The 18,984-nt window shown below is 36.1% G+C and overlaps 1 protein-coding gene across 1 annotated transcript in view; it reads left to right on the top strand.

Moving 5' to 3' along the window:
• Positions 1 to 18,984, top strand: part of GRM8 (glutamate metabotropic receptor 8) — a 353,252-nt gene that overhangs the window by 296,599 nt on the left and 37,669 nt on the right. Inside the window, exon 8 of the mRNA XM_050893816.1 lies at positions 7,239 to 8,174. Within this exon, the coding sequence (XP_050749773.1) occupies positions 7,239 to 8,174 (936 nt within the window). The remainder of the gene's footprint in view (positions 1 to 7,238; positions 8,175 to 18,984) is intronic.

The following is an 18,984-nucleotide window of genomic DNA, read 5'->3' as shown; positions in this document are numbered from 1 at the left end:
CAAGAAAGATTTTGACATGCTGAGGAAGCACAGAATTGTTATGATGTTTCTGGTATTAATTATTTGAAAAAATATTGCTCAGTTTTAAAAGTAAAAATTGTTTTAATCAAGCTTTCTAAAATATAAGTATTTGCTGGGCAAAAAACCTTCCAGACCTGTGAGATGGAGATCAGTTATATCCCTATGTAAACTTTTTACTCACATTTTAAACTTAAGCGTCTCCACTGCTCCTGTCTGCATGACAGCTTCCCTCCAACCAATTGCAAAGTTGAGATTCACGCAGGTTAAATAATTTGCCCAAGGCCACCGAGAGAGTCAGAATGTATCAGAGATGTATAGGCTAACTCTAAGCTTAGAGACCGAAGTTGTTTAACCCTTCTGTAGCACTGCTTTCAAATAATATAAATATCACCTTCCTTCCTGTAGTCTAGGACATTTTAAATCATACATGTGTATAAATAATTATACATACATGCATGTAAATAGGTACTCGAATTTAAATGACAGTAAATTTAACTGTCTTTGTTTTTCTTTAGGGAGGCTGTGAGATTGAGATGGTAAGTGGTGTGCCTAGGAGGAACTTTGGGCAGGTGGATTCACAGTTAGGAGAAATCAGCTTCCATCTGGGTTGTAATAACGACCTGTGCTTCTGTTCCTAAAGAAAAAGAATGATTTTCCTTGTAGTATTTCAAACTGGTCCTTTAGTGGTCATTGCATCTGATCAAGCTTCTCAGACTCCTCTTCAAACTGATATTCGACTGCATTATTTTTCAACCAGTATGTGGTAAACCAAAGATATGATCCCGTGTTCTTTGCAAACCTCTAGGAATGTCTATGCCTGAAATGTCTATGCCTCCTATTCCTGAAAATGACATCTCAGTTGTTAGGAAAAAATCTGTATGGGGTGAATGAGGTAAAAAATTTACAGCAATTATGGCAAATTTCATAATGATAGTGATTTTATACTGCCATTGACAATCTGGGTTCATTCTGCATTTTGTTTTGTTTTTTAATTTAAAACTGTATTTTTTGTCCTTGACTTATTTCCCTTCTGCACATGCCTGCTTAAATATTTGTAGGTTTAGTCTGTAAGTATAACCGGCTTTTCTCTAGAGGGATAAAATCTGTCTGGCAGACTGAATGAAATGATCATTATATTTAGACTCATAATGAATTCACTTTAGTTGAACCAGTTTCAGTTAAGTTTTGGTTGTTGATGGTTCAGATGACTTGATTGGACAAGATACATTAGAGACTTGAACTTTTACTGTGAGAATAGATGCATTAGACAATTTAAAAAGCTAAATATTAGACTAAATTGCCTTAATTCACTCACTTGCTACGCTCTTCTGATGAACCTTTTTGTCAGAAGAGAAATACTTCCAGGAACTCGAGACAAAAATAAGAAAAACTCTTAGTGACAGCTGGAGGTGATATTTCAGTTCTTTGTCATTTTTATAACCAAGAATCTGAATATCTATTAAAAGCCATATGAATTTATATGTGAGAGCCTTGATACTTCTGAAAGTCTTGGCTAAATGACTACAAAATAAGATGTTTGCCTGCTCCCACAACTCTGGTAAAATGTACTGCTTGCCTTCCTCTGTCCAGATCTTCTATAATTCCATTCATTAAAATAATATCCTTAAACACATGTTTTTCTTTATTTTTAATAAATATCTAGCTCTGAGATAAGATTTTGAAAATGAAAATTCCTGCAAGTGATAATATAACATAATCAGAAACATTAAAATATTGCCCACCAATGTCCTTGATATAAACTCTCTGAAGGCTATCCAAGTGCCTTTAAATTGTCACTGGTTGCTGAATTATGTGAGTGATAAATTTTTCCATGATCATTAAGAATGGAAAACAGAGTGCATTTGTACACATAAATGGTTCAGAAATGATATGTGACCTATTAACAGCATTTTTGATCAGTCTCCTCCAGTTGCTGAGGGCATTGCTGAATGAATGAGTTGCTTGATTATTGGAAGAACATAGGTGCCAGGAATGTGAATGTGCTACTTGTACTGTGGCATGTAAATCTCATCTTGTTTTAGCCCAGTTTTCACATCATTAATTTTTAGCTTTATTATTAGATATTAGATGAAATTGTATTTGTAATGTTCATGAAGGATAGAGGTGTTTACTTGGTTTTGATATGAAATGGCATTTTGTCTGCATTTTAATGGTTTAGTGAACTGTGAATCTTAGTGCTGCAAATTAAAGCAAATTGCAGCTCCATCAGGCAGATATCTCATATAGAGATGATTTTTATGTCTATTTAAATAGCAATGAAGCCATTCTCTTTTTGTATTCTCATGCATTTCATAGAAAATGAGTACATGTCTTACAGACATGCTGTCATACTCTTTCTGATGTTTTCACTCTGGTAAGTATTGGAATAGTAGAAAATGGAATCTCATCATAGGGGAATGTGAGGTACTTCATGATAGTACATCAGTCTATCAGACACTTTCCAAATTCAGAGAAGCTACTCAAATAAAAATAATAATAATGTTTAAACTATTATTAATAATAGATACAGAGCTAGGCTATTCCAGTCCATCAGACCTAGATGATGAATTCAGATACATTTAACAATGAACTTTGCCTTGTCGTGTATCATACTGTAGTGAACAGCAGCTAGAAGATGTCACATGAAAATCAAGATGACAAAATAAGTCTTATAGAAACTATGTTTACCTAAGGCTACTTAATAATCTGAGACTCACCCAGCCTTAGCAGGGTCTGAGCCATATAAAGAGTGCTGCAGACCCAAATATTTTGATCAGTAAGGGCTGAAGAGATACAGAACATTTTCATTCTTTTTCAATGTCAAAAAACTCCTTCTTTTCTGTCTTTCTTTTGTCTGGCTTCGGCGTCTTTGTCAGTTTCTTTCCCCCACGAGAATTTTGTTTAAAAATGTGCGCCTAAAGTTAAACTCCCCTGAAGTTAGTTTTGTAACATTTGAACTTCTAGATCACTTTGGGGCAGGTTTTCCAAAGTACTGAGACTGTGAAAACTGCAGATGGAACCATAGTGGGATTTTCAAAAGCACTTAAACAGATAAGGCACTTTTAGCTCCCATTTAAATTAATTAGCTGGATTGAACAAGTTCTCCTTGGCACTTTTGAAAGTTCCACTGCTACGTGTCTATGTCTACATAAAAAATTATGATTTTCAAAAGAGGCTGAGCATCCAGCAATTGTCTTTGAAGTTTATGCCTATTACTGGTTTTCAGCAGTTCTGAAAATTATACACTGTCCCTGGGTCTATGTTCCCAAATAGTCCTCCTTCACTTTCTTTTTTCTTAACAGTTTCTACTATCATTTATTGTCTGAAGTTAATCTCAGAGAAGAAGTGGGATCAATAGTACTATAACCTAAGGATATAAAAATAATGACATGGGTGAATCTTCTGCACAGGTTCGAGAAGCCAAGTCCTTTGGTACACACGTTCAGTGACTGAAAAAAATGATAGAGCTTTAAGACCATTGTTGTAATTGTCTTGTACTGGATTTCCTTATTACATTTGTATTATGCAAAAGAAAAGCTCAGAAATACATTACAGGCAAAGACTGCTGCAGGTTATAGATAGCTGGGAATGAACCAGATGACCAGAAGTAGCATGACTTTTCAGTCTTTAATTGCTGCATATACAGAAACCCTTAGCAGACCTGTTTGGACATAACAAAAGCAAGCAGCGCTCACTCTGAGGTATAGTTTACCCTGCCCTTTACTCTGCCTCTATTACAGTAGTGTCTAAGTAGCAGTCTGAGGGTGTACACACATCAGCATTTTGGTTTCAATCAAGAGTCTGCTTTTGAAATGAATCTGCTAATTATTCCCACTTAGCACACTTGCTCATTGTGGACTGGGTCTCAGGCTATGTGAACTGGATTGCTTTTGGCTGAAATGAAAACAGAAGATGCTTTCCAGAAGGACATCTAATCTTCTTTAATCATTACTGGGTGTTCTGTCTGCTGAACTACGTCAAAATTAGCTCAATATAACCTTCCTTCCCAGACTCTAATTTCAAATACTGACCAATATGAACATCAAGTCCTCAGAGCCAACACCTTTGCTCCACAGATCGGCTTTTACTATGCCATGTTGCTTGTTAATGTAGCTGTAAGCTGAATTGTCAGGATGGTTGGGTTCATGGGAGAATCCCATCTTTGCACCCACTTCCAGAGTTAAAATCGTACAATGCCAGAATTTTCTCAGATCTGCAAGTATCTTAAAGGGGATCTCCAATTTCAAACACTGGCCAATGTTTCTTGGGAATAGATCTTCTCTTTCTTGTTAGATAGAAAATGAAATAAAAAACTCATGAGCAAGAACTCATAATGTTTTTGTTACGAGCTTTTTCAGAAATGTAGGTCAAGCTAAATGTAACTGTGTGTTTTGCCTAAAAATGTAATCCAGACAAGACAGATTGTAAGACATAACTTGTATACCTTGTAAAATGCACCTGCACCAGCCATTCATTCTGGTTATTCTCTACATTGATTTAGAATTTTTTTATGCTTTAAGAGTCCATTCTTGTTTGAATCAGTCCATCGTTAACAGCTAATAGTGCTCATATTCATAATTAATTTAAAAAAAAAAAGACTCAAATTTTTTTAGCTAGTGAGTTTTCCAACATTCATAAACCTGTATTGCCATGCTGGAAATTATACCTTGTGTAGTTTATGTGTCAGATGTACTAGAATGAAAAACATAATATGAATCTTTACCAGTGACCTTCAGAAATATGAATTTATTATCAATTGTTGCCCCTGGGATGTGTAATCTGAGGCACTCTAATGTATTGCCAACCAGGCAGAGTTTTTAAGCATGCTTTTAGTTAATCAAAGCACCGTCAAGACAAAAGCATGTGAAATCATAAGTAGCTGTACAATAAAAGGGTATTTTTTTCTTTTTTCTTTTATTTAGGTAGAAACTCTGAAAGACACAAAGGAATTCTCTGTACCTATTTAAGCTGTGGATTCACAATACAGTAAATGTGGCTTTAGGATGCTTAATGCCAGATAAGAAACACTGTAGCCTCATGGTATTAAATGCTGATCTGGTATAAACTCACTTTGCTAGTTCAAATGTGTTAAAAAAATTGGACACCTTAGCTTTACCCTGTCAGGCTTTCTGCCAGATTAGATATTGCCTGTCCATGCCATTCTAAGTTTATGCTGGATCAGGTGTTGTATACTCTCCTGGTGATTCTGTATTGTGTGCTATAATCTGGCAAATATGCAGTACTGTTCTTTTTTGAGTCATCCCAAACTTATCCACAGATCTGGATTAATGACCATGGCCTCCTGTTGCCCCTGTTATCATAGTATCTGACTAAATCGCAAGCTTTGATGTATTTATTGTCCTAACAACACTGTGAAGGAGAATATGTCTTTGCTATCACACTGATTTCATCATAACATGTTTTCTCTCTTGTCTAGTAGATGAAACAGTAGGGGTTATGCAGGCTTTGAAAATTTCAGTGATTAAAACCAGGAGATTGTAACAGAGGTGAATATTTTCTTAGAGTGTCAAGTGCTCTGCTGGGGCTCTATCAAAGCTGTTTCATGCAACTGGGTTATTCTTATGGTTTTTAAGAAGCTAATTACTTAAATGATTTCCTTTTAGATAGTCACCAGATGCTGCATTTTGTGTAATTATCACAGTCCTTGATATAAAATATGGTTAACTTTTGTAGGTTCAGGACCGATTCAAACCCCACTGAAGTCCTTGAGTGACTCCAGGGATTCACATAGCCGGTTGTATGAGCGAGTTTCTTGTCTCCTTGTTACTGTATGGTCCCTTGTATGCCCCTTTGAGCGGTGAATAACAGCAAAGTCCTACACTGTGCAGAAGAGTGGACAGAGGAGACAAAGAGCCTGGCTGCTTGTTGCTGCTTTATTCACCCTGTTTGATGCTGTAACCAGTGCTCCAGCTCTCTGAGGAAGGCAAATGAGGCCAGCAATGTTACATTGTAATTTTCTCTCAAATCTGTTGAAAAATTGCTGGAAAAATAAGCTGTTAAGGCCAAAATTATCCCTCTTGATAAACTGTCCTCATTCTGTCCTCCTCCAGAAGGAACTGAAAACATTCCTGACGTGAAGTTCTGTAACTGTTGTTTCACTTATAAATAAAGCCTCCAAATGAATCAAAAGTGCTAAGTACTTAATAAGCAAGAACAAGGCAAGTCCTTTGTCCCTGAGTGCTTACCATCTAACAAAGGAATGAAAGGTGGAGCACGGGAGCAACACGGAGTGATTCTGGTGCCTACAAGTAGTTCTTTGCTCCACGCATTGCTCTGGCTCACTCAGTGTGACCTCTGGCAGAACACAGTTTTGCTAAGGGTGGGCTAAGGAGAGCAGGGACCAAACTGAGTGATAATTTTAAGCAGGAGATGCTTTAAGTCCATGAGTTGCCTGTTCAGATTTTATTTGGAGGGCATGCAGGAAGAATAGATAAGTGGATGAAAAAAGTATATTTTGTTAATACATTGCTGTGGAGAAATCTGGGATTTCCAAAACAAGACTGCATTGTGTGCATCTGTTCTGTATTACAAAAAGATCCTTGGACTTTTTAAATCAGGAGGACTAAAGTAGTAGCCATGACGTCTTTTTCCATTATTATTTAGAAAGCAGTATATACTGATTTTTATCTTCTAGAAATATGAACAAAACACACATTTCAAGACTTAGAAAGTGTACAAGTATAAAATATCCACATTCGTGGAAGAGGTGACATCATGGATCTTTTTTCTGGCACTCTTTGTTCTGCCAGAGCTGATTGCAAGGAGATTTTAATCTATTTCTTTACTGTACCAGAAACTTATCTGAAACTCACATAGCCTTATTTTGTAATTAAATGTTTGAGAACTACTGGTATTTACATTTGCATGTGATTAACTTTTAAAGCACTATGTACAGGGCTTTTTGCTTTTAAACTAGCCTGGAGTCAATAAATATCTTTACAGACGTCAATTTGGTCAGCAGTAAAGAGATAAATAGAAACTAATGACACTCATCAAGCCTGTGGCATGAATGATTTATTGGACACAATCATTTAACACTTTTATAAAGTCAATACAAGAGAAAGAAACAGGTTTCTTATTATGGTAAACTGTATTTGTACTGTCAGCATGTAGTGATTTATGACAAACCTGTGGCCAGGATTAGGATATTATAAATGGGGGAAAATAGAAGGCTCATTAATTTTTTATACCCACAGGTAGAAGACATGCAGTGGGCTAATAGAGAACACACTCATCCAGCATCTGTCTGCAGCCTGCCCTGTAAAGCCGGGGAAAGAAAGAAAACCGTGAAGGGAGTGCCCTGCTGCTGGCACTGCGAACGCTGTGAGGGGTACCATTACCAGGTGGATGAATTCAACTGTGAACTGTGTCCCATTAATAAGAGACCAAACGCCAACCGTACGGATTGCCAGCTTATCCCTATAATCAAACTGGAGTGGCATTCTCCTTGGGCCATCGTGCCCGTCTTCATAGCTATTCTTGGTATAATTGCCACCACCTTTGTGATTGTGACATTTGTCCGGTACAACGACACACCGATCGTCAGGGCCTCTGGACGGGAGCTCAGTTATGTGCTCTTGACTGGAATTTTTCTCTGTTACTCCATTACTTTTTTAATGATTGCGACTCCTGATACAGTAGTCTGCTCGTTTCGAAGGATCTTTTTGGGACTTGGCATGTGTTTCAGCTATGCTGCCTTGCTTACCAAAACAAACAGGATTCACAGAATATTTGAACAAGGTAAAAAATCTGTCACAGCTCCCAAATTTATTAGTCCAGCTTCCCAGCTGGTGATCACTTTCAGCCTCATATCCATGCAGCTTATTGGAGTCTTCATCTGGTTTGCAATTGATCCACCACATACCATCGTAGACTATGGAGAGCAGAGGACACTTGAACCAGAAAATGCCAGGGGAGTTCTCAAATGTGACATTTCAGATCTTTCTCTCATTTGTTCCCTTGGATACAGTATTCTCTTAATGGTCACATGCACTGTGTATGCTATTAAAACAAGAGCAGTTCCAGAGACCTTCAACGAAGCAAAACCCATTGGATTTACTATGTACACAACCTGCATAATTTGGTTAGCTTTTATTCCAATCTTTTTTGGTACGGCCCAATCAGCAGAGAAGGTAAGTGATTATAAGTTTACAAATCAAATACTATCCTTTTTCTATTTTCATCTCACAGTACTTATAGCACTACAATATTTTCACTGTTACAAATCAGTAATTCTGAACTATAATTGCAAACAAACTCTCAGAATTAAGAGATAATAAAATATATGATTCAAAAGGTAGGTTTCCTATATTTTAACACAAGAAACTGAATGTGGCTGTGGTGTGGCTGGCATAATAATGTTGACATTTTCTCAATATATCCTTAAATGCCTGTTTCTTCTAATGTTTATTATTACCTTTCAGTGATGCTCTAGCCTGTTACATGAAGCACTATAAATCTTTGTTATCCACAGATCTGATAGAAATGGTTGCATTTCAAAAGTCTAAGATCAACTTACATTTGTCAAAAATAATGAAGAAGAATGCCTGGGCAGAATGAAAAGAATTACTTTTCTCTCTGGTTGACGCATATAACTTAACAAAAAAAAAAAAAAGGAGGAATGAATGAAGTGTACGTAAAATCATATAAAGCGTAATTCACTAATTATTATCTCAGAGCAAAAAGAACACATTTTTCTGATCTTTTAATGAGAAATTAAGTGTTGCATACTTGGTTATCTGTTATTCCTTGTTCAATTGGCATGGATCTTTCCTTATATCAGTCATGGTGAGCAGTACAAAACACATCAGATATTTAACTCTCCTTCTCTCAGTTCTAATGGGAAGGCAGAGGTAAATGTCGACTGTGTGAGTTTTTATCCAGCTGACAGAGGTGAAAATGACAAGTTAGGCAGGAAAGAGCAATAATACCAGCATCAATCTTCAAAACTGCAAATCTGCAAGATTTGGAAAATCTTAAAAATAAGAAATTAAAGTCATCAGTCTTTTACATAAACTCTTTCCCCTTTTCTTCTAGCAGGTGTTTTTTATAATGTTTTAAAATATACATTTTAATTTAATTGGAAAAGTCAACATGTGTCCACTTATAATTGTGCAAAGGTTTGACACGTCTCTGGTTTAGATGGCACTCTTGCCTGCAGAATTAAAGAACAGGTTTGTATAGCTTGACAAAATACCTGCTAATTCAAGCAGAGGAATTGTATGGGGGAGAGAGGGTAGCAGAAAAACATTTTCCTCACCAAAAATTGAAGTAAGCAGGCTTACTGAATTGGATCAGGCTTGATTTCCATGGCCTTTTGGATTAAGTCGGGGGAAGTGAGTACCAAGGTAATGGCATATCGTAGATACAGTAAGTAAAGATAAAAAATCCTGTTTATACAGGAAAACATGTTTAGGTGAATTGCATTTAAATTCTGACTTTTTTGTATGTGTAGGCTTAAGTCAGAAAATTACTTTGTTGTATAAATGTATCGTACTTTTTGTTTTAACAGGTTGGGCCAGTCAGTTTTATGGCAAGTACCTGTAACAAGAGAAATGTATTTCTGAGTATTGAAACACAGAAAATATTAATTGACTGGCAGCTATGCAGTGAGTTTTGATTTACACCATTGATTCACCTTAGCTTGCAGTAAAGGATGATTTGGTTTTGACCTCTAAAGACAAGATTAATGAACCCCTCTTTTGCATTTCTTTTATGAAACCCAAGACTGAACACACAAATTATACTAAATTGCACAGCTTCTAATACTAAATTTCACTTGTTAGTTGCCTTTTTTCCTAAATGATTTGTTATTCTTCAGATAATGACTTTCAGGAGGAAAAAACCCAAATTAATATGCTAATACCATAGCTCTGTAATTCTAATAATTCTTTTTGCAGTGCTTCTACTTTTTGCTGCAAATAAAAACATGTTTCCACACAGAGTCTTACAGACATCATCATAATAGTTCACGTATTCATACAATTAAATTGCTTGTCTGAATAGGACAAAAATGTAATATCTTAGTGCACACATATATACATTGTCTGAATAAACTCAAAGTTTCTCAGTAGGTTTCTCAGTTAATGCATAACACCAAAAGAAGCATTTTAAAAACAAACTAATATGTTATAGAATATCTTATTTGAAATTTGGTATTATGATCTTTTTTGAGGATGAAAGAAATGAAAGAGAAAATAAACTTAAACAGACTTTTGTTAGGTGCTTACTCACTTTGCAGTTGATTTTAGAATCCTGAAATTATTTTTTTTTATGGCTTGAGTTTGTTCAGAGAGAACAGAGCAATAAGCTGGGGAACTTAAAGTACTATTTAAAAGCAATAGTTCCTTTTTTAAAATGTTGACAGTAATAAAATTTAACATAGCATTCATTACAAGCCAGGTGTACTTCCAACTAGCAATTTATTGAACTACTAGCTTTAGACACACTTCTGTTTGAATAAAGAGTAGTTAAAACTTCTCCGAAGTGTTTTGAGGAACTTCTGTTTTCCTAAACATTAGTAGTGCTTACAACAGTAGCAGAAGTCATTATGCATTTTTTTGAAAGAGAGGTTACATTTACTTAATTAACTATTCCATGAACACAGATTAAGTAGAAAGCATATTGAGAAGCTTTTATTTTTAGTTCACTGTCAAAATATTTCCACTGATAAACAAAAAATAGGACCATTAACGCTAACAACAAGTGTCTAGATCCAAAACTCATAGATCATCATGGAAAAGTTATCTTTACATTTAGTGGCCTTGGAATCAATTCCAAAAGTGTAATTTTGCTAAGAGATTCTGGATAGAACCTAGAGGAGTACAAGCTGTACAGTCGGCACAAGTCCATCAATTGAGTGTTGGTGTCCATCAAACTTCAAATATGTGTGATGAAGGGCATGTAAAGCATAAGCATAAGTACTTTCCTGCAGACAGACTGTGAATCTTGCTGATATTTTCTTGCTGTGAAGCACAGGATGGGAAACTCTTTTCTCTCCACTGTACATATGAAGAACCTTGGGTCTCTAGCTGGTTGATACAGCTGAGTTAAATGCCTGAATTTGCATGTTGTGACACATCCATAAGAGAAAACATGGTAGAAGTTAAGGTAACTTGACAAGAGTCAGTGGGAATATGTTGATTTATAGTCTTGACATTGGTAATATTTTTAACAGTCCTTTATAACAGCTGCTGTTTCTACTCATGTATATTATCTCAGTTTATGTGTAAGTTTAAAACTAACACAAAATTGAGAAAACTACTATATAATATACAGGAAATAAAAAATAATAAATATCTATGACCATTTAACAAAAGGTTAAAATACCAATCCAAAATAACCTTGCATAACCCAAGCTTGGTGGCTTTTATGGATCTCCATGTTTATTGTTTGTCCTTAATCTCAAGTAGCAGAATATAAAGCCCCTGTACTATTAAACACGCCATTTTTAGATTGTCACTTCTACAGATGTTCTGCAGAGCACAATAAGAGCATTGACTTTAAGTCCTGTGTGACTTTTTTTGTCTAATTCATGATTTTCTCTGTTCATGATCAAGCCTGTTTTGACAGCTGCTGCTTTATGAAAGGAACCCACTACAAATAGTTAAATTATTCCAGTGCATCATTGAACTGATTGAAAAATGTATCCCTAAGACATAAACCACCAATTTTCTAACACTTACGTAAATGTCAGTGAGGCATTTTAGAGGCAAAGGAGTGAAATTCTGTGAGAAAGCATTCTGTGAATATAGCCTTCCTCTACGTCATGCACATGTACATGGCAAAACACTGGAAGTACTGGCATCATCTGGAATAGAGGTGTCTGAAATGTCATGATGACTGGAATGCCACAGAAAAAAGATTGAATTTAGCTGAGTGATTAAAACAGATGTTTGATGAACCTCTGGGTAAAATTAAGTTACAACAGCAGACTGCACAAAAACCAGCTGAGGATAGATGGCTGTCTAAAGTACATCCCTATTTGATAAACTGAACTTTTAAAATTTCCTTTCTTTTACCAGTTTTCACAGGTGGATGAATCACGTTCATCCACAGATAATAAAGACATCATTTATTATAGTAACCTGAAAATACTCCTTTTTGAATGAGAAGATGAATACTTGTTTCCCACACTGTGAAAGAAAAGAGGTTGTTGCACTTTCTGCTAAGGAAAGAGGACCATAGAAAACACTGAACGATTTCTTCCTTCTCCTCCCACCGGAAGCAATTGCAAAGTGTAATCTAACAAGGCAGATAAATTTTAACTTATTTACAATTATTCTGACAAGTTTGATCTCTCTTTTCGTAACTGCAATAGAGGCAAAACAAGTTGTAATGTAAGGTAGAAATCTTCCCATAAATTATTATCCTTATGATCTTACTATTCCAGCTGTTTTCATCCTGGATTTACTGATCACGTGGATCTTATGCTTATATCCAGCTGCTTGTTAGTAACATTAAAAGAAGCAAGAAACAATTCTAAGAATATCCCAATATTATTTTGACTTATAAACTACTGCTGTAGTTGTTAAAAGATATTCAGTTCTCAGTGGGAGGGAGAGGTAGTTTCATCAGTCTAGTAAGATATGTTCTTTAGCTTAAAAAAACCCAACTACTAATGCCAATTCAGGTAGAGACCCCTTATTTCCCCCACATTTCTACAAAATTTATACAAATCACCTTTTTTTTGTGTGTGTGTTTATGTTATGAATTCTTGGCTAAATGTATTCCTGTGACTGTAAGGAAACAAAGCATCTTAATGATGCCTCAGACTGTGTTAAAGCAGCAGACTGCACTGAGCCTTTTCTTCACCTCAAAGCATTCTCTTCTAATCCTGATTATATTCAGAGGTCTAGCTCTGCAGGTAGTTCATGCAGTACACATCACAGTAAAAAGTCCAGAAAGACAACTTACCATGTTAGTATTTCTTCCATTTTATGAATAATATTTGGCTTGATTAAACCAGAATCTTTAGTGCCAACACTGTGCATAGCATGAGGATTAATCTGAGGGATATTTGGAACAATTTCTAATTTTCAGGATTATGGGATCCAAAGTTAGAAGACTGCTGAAGCGATACTTTCCACGTTCAGCAGTTTATCATTGTTCAGAACTCAATTTTTGTGCTATTGCTGATTTTTTCAGAATCTTTAGATTATGGGAGGACATGCAGGATTATAACAAAACTATCAGTACTTGAATTTTTGCATGTTTTGGAACATAGAAAATTAGATAAAATTCACCAGATTATCTGATAGAAATATGCCTCCCTCTCACTGGAAATTGTATGTTAAGAAAGGAGAAGCTTTCCGTAATGTTTTGTCATTTCATGTTTTTCCAAATGTAAATATTTCATGAGCTAAATTATTTCTAAATTTGATAATTTCCAAGGATTTATGACCTAATCCTTAGCAGAAATTAGGACTTTGTTCTTCTGCTGTGGGAGCAGAGTAGGAAAAAAGATGTGAACAAGTGTACAACTGAATTGCAATTTATCGCCCAATCTTCCTCTGCTCCCTTTACCTCTGTGAGGGAAGTTCCTTGCTCCTTGCTTATCTCTGAGACAGCATGTTTCCCTCCAGCCGGTGAAGATAGTCAGTGCAGTGCAGGTCATGGACATTGCTGGGTCCACCCACTGGCTGAACAAATAATGGTTGCAGCAGCCCCACAAATCTGTTCTTCCCTCTGCAGCCTTCCATGAGCTGCTGCAAGAGGACAAAGGAGTGGTCATCATACTTCTCCAGTGTGGCTGCGTAAACTGCAAAAGGTACCCGTAACGAGAAACCAGTTAAATATAGAGATCCTCTTTTCTTTCAAAAGTCACTTTGTGGGAACCCATTCCAAAAGTTGTTTCTTAGGAAAAGCTTCCCTGTTCCCACTAGAATCACAAGTGAAAAATATGAAAAAAGTTTATTAGCTAATAAATAAGACAAAAATGATGGATTGGGTCATTTAAAATATTGTGGGCATTTAGAAAGCTTTTTTATTTTCAACCTTTTCTATCTTTCTAGAGTTTAAATTGAATTTTGGAAGCAGAGCAGTTTCGATATTGAAAGAGGATAATTTCACAACTTTTAAAATGTTCCCACTTTCTTAAACTGAAAAATGTCTGAACTGACTGATAACTGTAACACCAGACTTGCATTTAAAAAACCATTTATCAAAACATTTCTGACCAGCTTTCAGGCCAAGTCTGACTTTCTTAGAAATTAAACTATACTGCAGTGTAATTATCTAAACTGCATTAGATTAACTAAGAAATCAGAACGGATTACTGTAGTCAACAAGTCAATCTCTTGTACAAAAAGATCTCTTCGGCTCTGTTCACTTAGATGCTGTTCAGGCTCATTTTGGTATTTTAAGATCGTAGCATTCTTTGTGGGGTAGTCATCTTATTTAGCTGCTTTGCTTCACAAGTGAATGATTAGAGGAAAAAGAGACAAGGCTCCCAAGTTCTTTTAATTTGTTTTGAGGTGAAATGCATCTGCAAAGGTTTGCTGAAACATCCTTGGACTGAAGAGAAAAGGTCCCTGCCTGCTCATGACATGTAGGTGTGACCTGCCTGCTTAAAGTGCATGAAAGCTAGGGGGAAGACTTCTTTCAGACTGTGCTACCCACTCAACGAAATCTTGTGGAGGGCTGAATGCAGCTACTTTTTAAAATTCTAGCCCCTGTTTAGATTTCTTGTTGTTCATCATAGTGTGTACCTGAGTTTCAACAAGCGTTCTTCTTGCTGAATGAAGGACTTCTTTGTGCAAAGCTAATGCATACGCAATTTTAAAGACTCAGCTTTATTGTTTTAAAATATGCCTACAGTCTTTAGGTTGTAATTTCATTTCTCTGTTTACTTTTATATTAATTAAGCCACTACCATTTTAAGTATGTACACTGAGCACTGATTTTAATTATAAGTTTATTAGGAGGTATCAGGAAGAGAGAAAATGCCAGCTTCTCTAAGAAAGAAGTGGATTATTTAATAAAATACAAAGCCTTTTTTTTCAGCTCAGTGAGACACTTATGTATGCACCTGAAGGTTGTATACCCTGTTCTTTTCTGCATGGTTGCGCGTCTGTTCCAGTATAAGCATTGAGCTGGCATATCTAGTTGTGTACATTGAAGAGATGTGCACCTGTCAAATAATGGAAAACACCAGCGTTTTGCTTGTCTGACATGTTTGCTTCTCGCCCCATGATGAATGATAGCTTCTTTCCCAAAGACAGGAAAGAGCTGCCAGAAAAATTAAATTTGCCTGTGATCTGCTTCCTACCCCATCCTGGGGAATGTCAGAGAGTTGGTAACAGGTATATGAAGAAGGAATGTACGCTAGAGAACTTTAAACAGACCTTTTTGGCTACTTGCTGGCTTCTGTGATAAGTAACTAATTCCAACTGAGAAGCAGAAATAATTTTGTGAAACACAGATAGCTAAATAACTCTGCCATCTTCACCTACTTTAGAAAAGAATAATGAGTAGTCACAGAGGGCAGTTTGTGAAAGACCACAAATGTTTCACAGAGATAATCTGGAAGAAAATTTATGCCTTATCTACTGTATTTCGAGAAATCAGATTCACCTCACAACAATGTTGATCTTTTGTCTCTGATTTGTTCACTGCCAAAAATTTGGTTGTCTTCAACAAGTGCAGTTAAAGAGAAATCCTTCCAGTTGTATTAGATGATCTTTGCACAGTAAGAAAGAGATTGCTCTTTGGTATTAAGATGCTATAAACTTTCACATTTGTGTTTCATCTACAAGTCTAACTGTGAGAAGGGGCCCTCTATGTCATTATTATGCACAGGACAGCATCCAAGTCATCGATGGTTTTGCATAAAAAGAAAAAATAGATAATACATCTTACAGTTTAATCATGCTCTCAACTGCTTCGTGCCCTGATGGTCAAGCACTGACAACTGATGCCCAGCCACACTGCGTCTGAAGAGGACCACAGACAGTTTAACAGTTCATTAAAAGCAAGCATATTTCTTTTGACCAATTGCAAGCCTCTCTTTATGTGACAAGAATGGATTTGGGGATCCAAGGGATGCACATAAAATGTTGCGTCATGGGACCTTATTAAAAAAATATATTGAGACAAATGCAGCTCCTGCATCTTGTTTTGTATTCAATACAATCCATTATTCTGCATTCAAAATGAAGGGATATGTAGCAATTTTTGGACTCAGATGCCTAATAAAAAGCTCATCCTCACAGAAGTTTATGTGCCTACAAACTCATTCAGATTTCCATTTCAAACTGAAATTTGGTCTCAGATTGAGACCAGAGCAGGCTGATGTGTTACTGACCAATGACTCTTTCAGTGAGTAGCTCCAGGGCTGCTCTGTGGCCTGACAGGACCCTGTTCCTTTCAGCCATCGCTTCAAAACAATGAAGTGCCTTGCACTTTATAAATTCTTAGGTTCCTGGGGCATTGGAAGGGCTGGTTTAATTTGGATAAAGCAAAACTAATGATAACACAAACTGTATAGAAAATATCTTCAAGCAAATTCATCACTTACTGAAAAATGGAATTGAATATGTTTGTAAATATACAGGGAGAGGGATTTTTTTTTCAGTTAAGAATGATATGATAAACCCACATACTGGGAAAAAAATATATCTATGGGTAATAGCAAGTTAATTGCAACTACCTTTTACACTTTTACTCTTGTTAAGAAAAATAGAAAATCTTTAAATAGAACACTGTTTAGAAATGGGGTTGGAACTCTTTCTGGGATGGTCTTGTGAGACTTCTTGTACTTGCTAGCTCCTGCCAAGTTGGAAGCAGTACAAAAAAAGCCTTCAATGTAGCTTTAACAGTGCTTTTACCTTACTGAAAACAAGTAAACACATGTATGAAAGACAGAAGAAACAAATTAAAAAGGCTTTTATTTTAGCTTTGAGTAGATATTCAGCTTCTCGTCTTTCTTATCTCCTACTACAGTAATTCCTTTAGACTAATAACATTTTCAAGGACAATTATGGTGACTCAACTAAAGTGTTAGTTATGTAAAGCACAGTAAGTTGATGTGTGTTTCAGCCCCTCCTGACCATTCTGTTAAGAATTGTCATAGTTTGTGTAGCAGAGAATATGCCAGTAAGTTGGACATCCAATAAAAATACAAGATCCAGGCAAAAAATTTAATTAGATATAAGCCTAGTTAAATTTGTAACAGAATCGATAAATGCAATGAAAGTCTAAAATTTCATGTAGGGGACAGTGAATGTTAAATTCATATCTCATAAAGATGGAAATACCAGGAACCAGAAAATGATGGAAGTCTGATTTCACACAGGCTAGTGAGCTTTATGTTTACTCTTAAAATCAAAACTAAATCTATTATGGGAATAAAACTTTAACTAGATTGTTAACACTGAATGTGCATGTAAGTGTGTGTACACAAATATTTCATTTTACATAACTGTAAGCTCTTTCTTGCATGAAACCGGAATAATTAATTTAAAAGGCCCAGCAAAAGCAATAATTTCAATACATACATGACTACCTTCTACAAAGCAAAGACTTTAATTGGTCATATACATCTACTTTCTCGAAAGCCTATTTTTCTTTCAGTTTACAGTGAAGCTTCTTAACAAGGGATAAAATGACAATAGAGAGATCCATATGAGCTAAGCCAAGAGGGTCAGAATTTAACAGCAGCAGAACATTATCTTTCTTTCTAGTAATCCAGCTAAAAATAGATTAATTATGAAATATCTTCTTAACTTTAGACATGCATTTTCAGTATGTACATACAGTTTGAATTTTTCTCTTCCTAAAATGGTGCTTTCCAGACTTGAGAGTGATTTCATAATCAGTCAGTTTACCAGAAACATGACCACAGTAGAATGGTGATTATCAAGGTCATGTTTACTTGATATTGTGAAACGTATAGATGGGATTAAAGTGATGTTATCATCAGACTCATTGATAGAACTGATGACACAGCACCTGCATAAATCTGTTTTTTAAAGAAAACATCCTCCTTTCTACCACAGTACAATAAGAATAGCTGAACAATGAAGGGAAGAAAGGCACAGGACTTGATTGTCCTTTTTTTAACTCCACTGAACTCAGACGGAATAACAGCAGGTATTCACAGGTACTGTGAATGCCATTTAAACAGGTACTGCACAACATTTCCCAATTACAAAACAGCAAGGTCAGAAGGAGATTAGAAGAGAAGCGGGAAAATACTTAAAAGACAGTATTCAATAGCAAATACAGGAAAAGATTTTTAGCTCTGAAGCTGAGGAAAACATGACATTTTGCAAGTGTCTTTTCTAGTAAGCTAGCACTTGTAATTGAGTGAGGTATAGCAGAAGAGCTCACAGCAGGCAAAGCATCTATCTCCTAATCTAGTCATCAAAAAGACACAGGGAAATCAATGTGGCATGATACAGAAATTGGTCCCAAAGCCCACAACTGCTTTTCAAACAGTCTCTGTAAGGGAATTGTTTGTACCGTATGTTTTCCTTAAGAGCTGATCTACTGAAATGGTGCTTTAGAAGGAGAAGTCCTACACATACAATGCAAATTATTGTACAGTCTGAAGCAGCTTCCTCCAGAACACATCACCTTCTATCCCTTTGAGCCATCACACTGCATAAAATTTTATTGACCTACAAAGATCACATATCTCCATCAAGGCTTCCAGATTCCAAGTTGGAAATTTCTCTGCTATTCCCTCCGCACTATTTGCCTTGTCAATGAGGCTTGTAATTTCTTTGTTTCCAACCACCACCAAAGCCATAACCTTTGTCCTTATCAACCTTCATTTTTTTCTGTGTATATCCTCCTCTCTTGTTTTCCTGTTTGCTTACTTTATAATTTGTCCAAGATAGAACAGTCATTCCAGCCAGTGCCACTTTTCTTCCATGATATCCTGCACTTATCCCTGTGTCTCTTCCTCCTCTCCCTCACTGACATTGATGTTGGCTTTTT

The sequence above is a fragment of the Gymnogyps californianus genome, chromosome 1 (assembly GCF_018139145.2).
Source record: "Gymnogyps californianus isolate 813 chromosome 1, ASM1813914v2, whole genome shotgun sequence".
NCBI lineage: Eukaryota > Metazoa > Chordata > Aves > Accipitriformes > Cathartidae > Gymnogyps > Gymnogyps californianus.
This window is presented reverse-complemented; position numbering and strand designations above follow the sequence as displayed.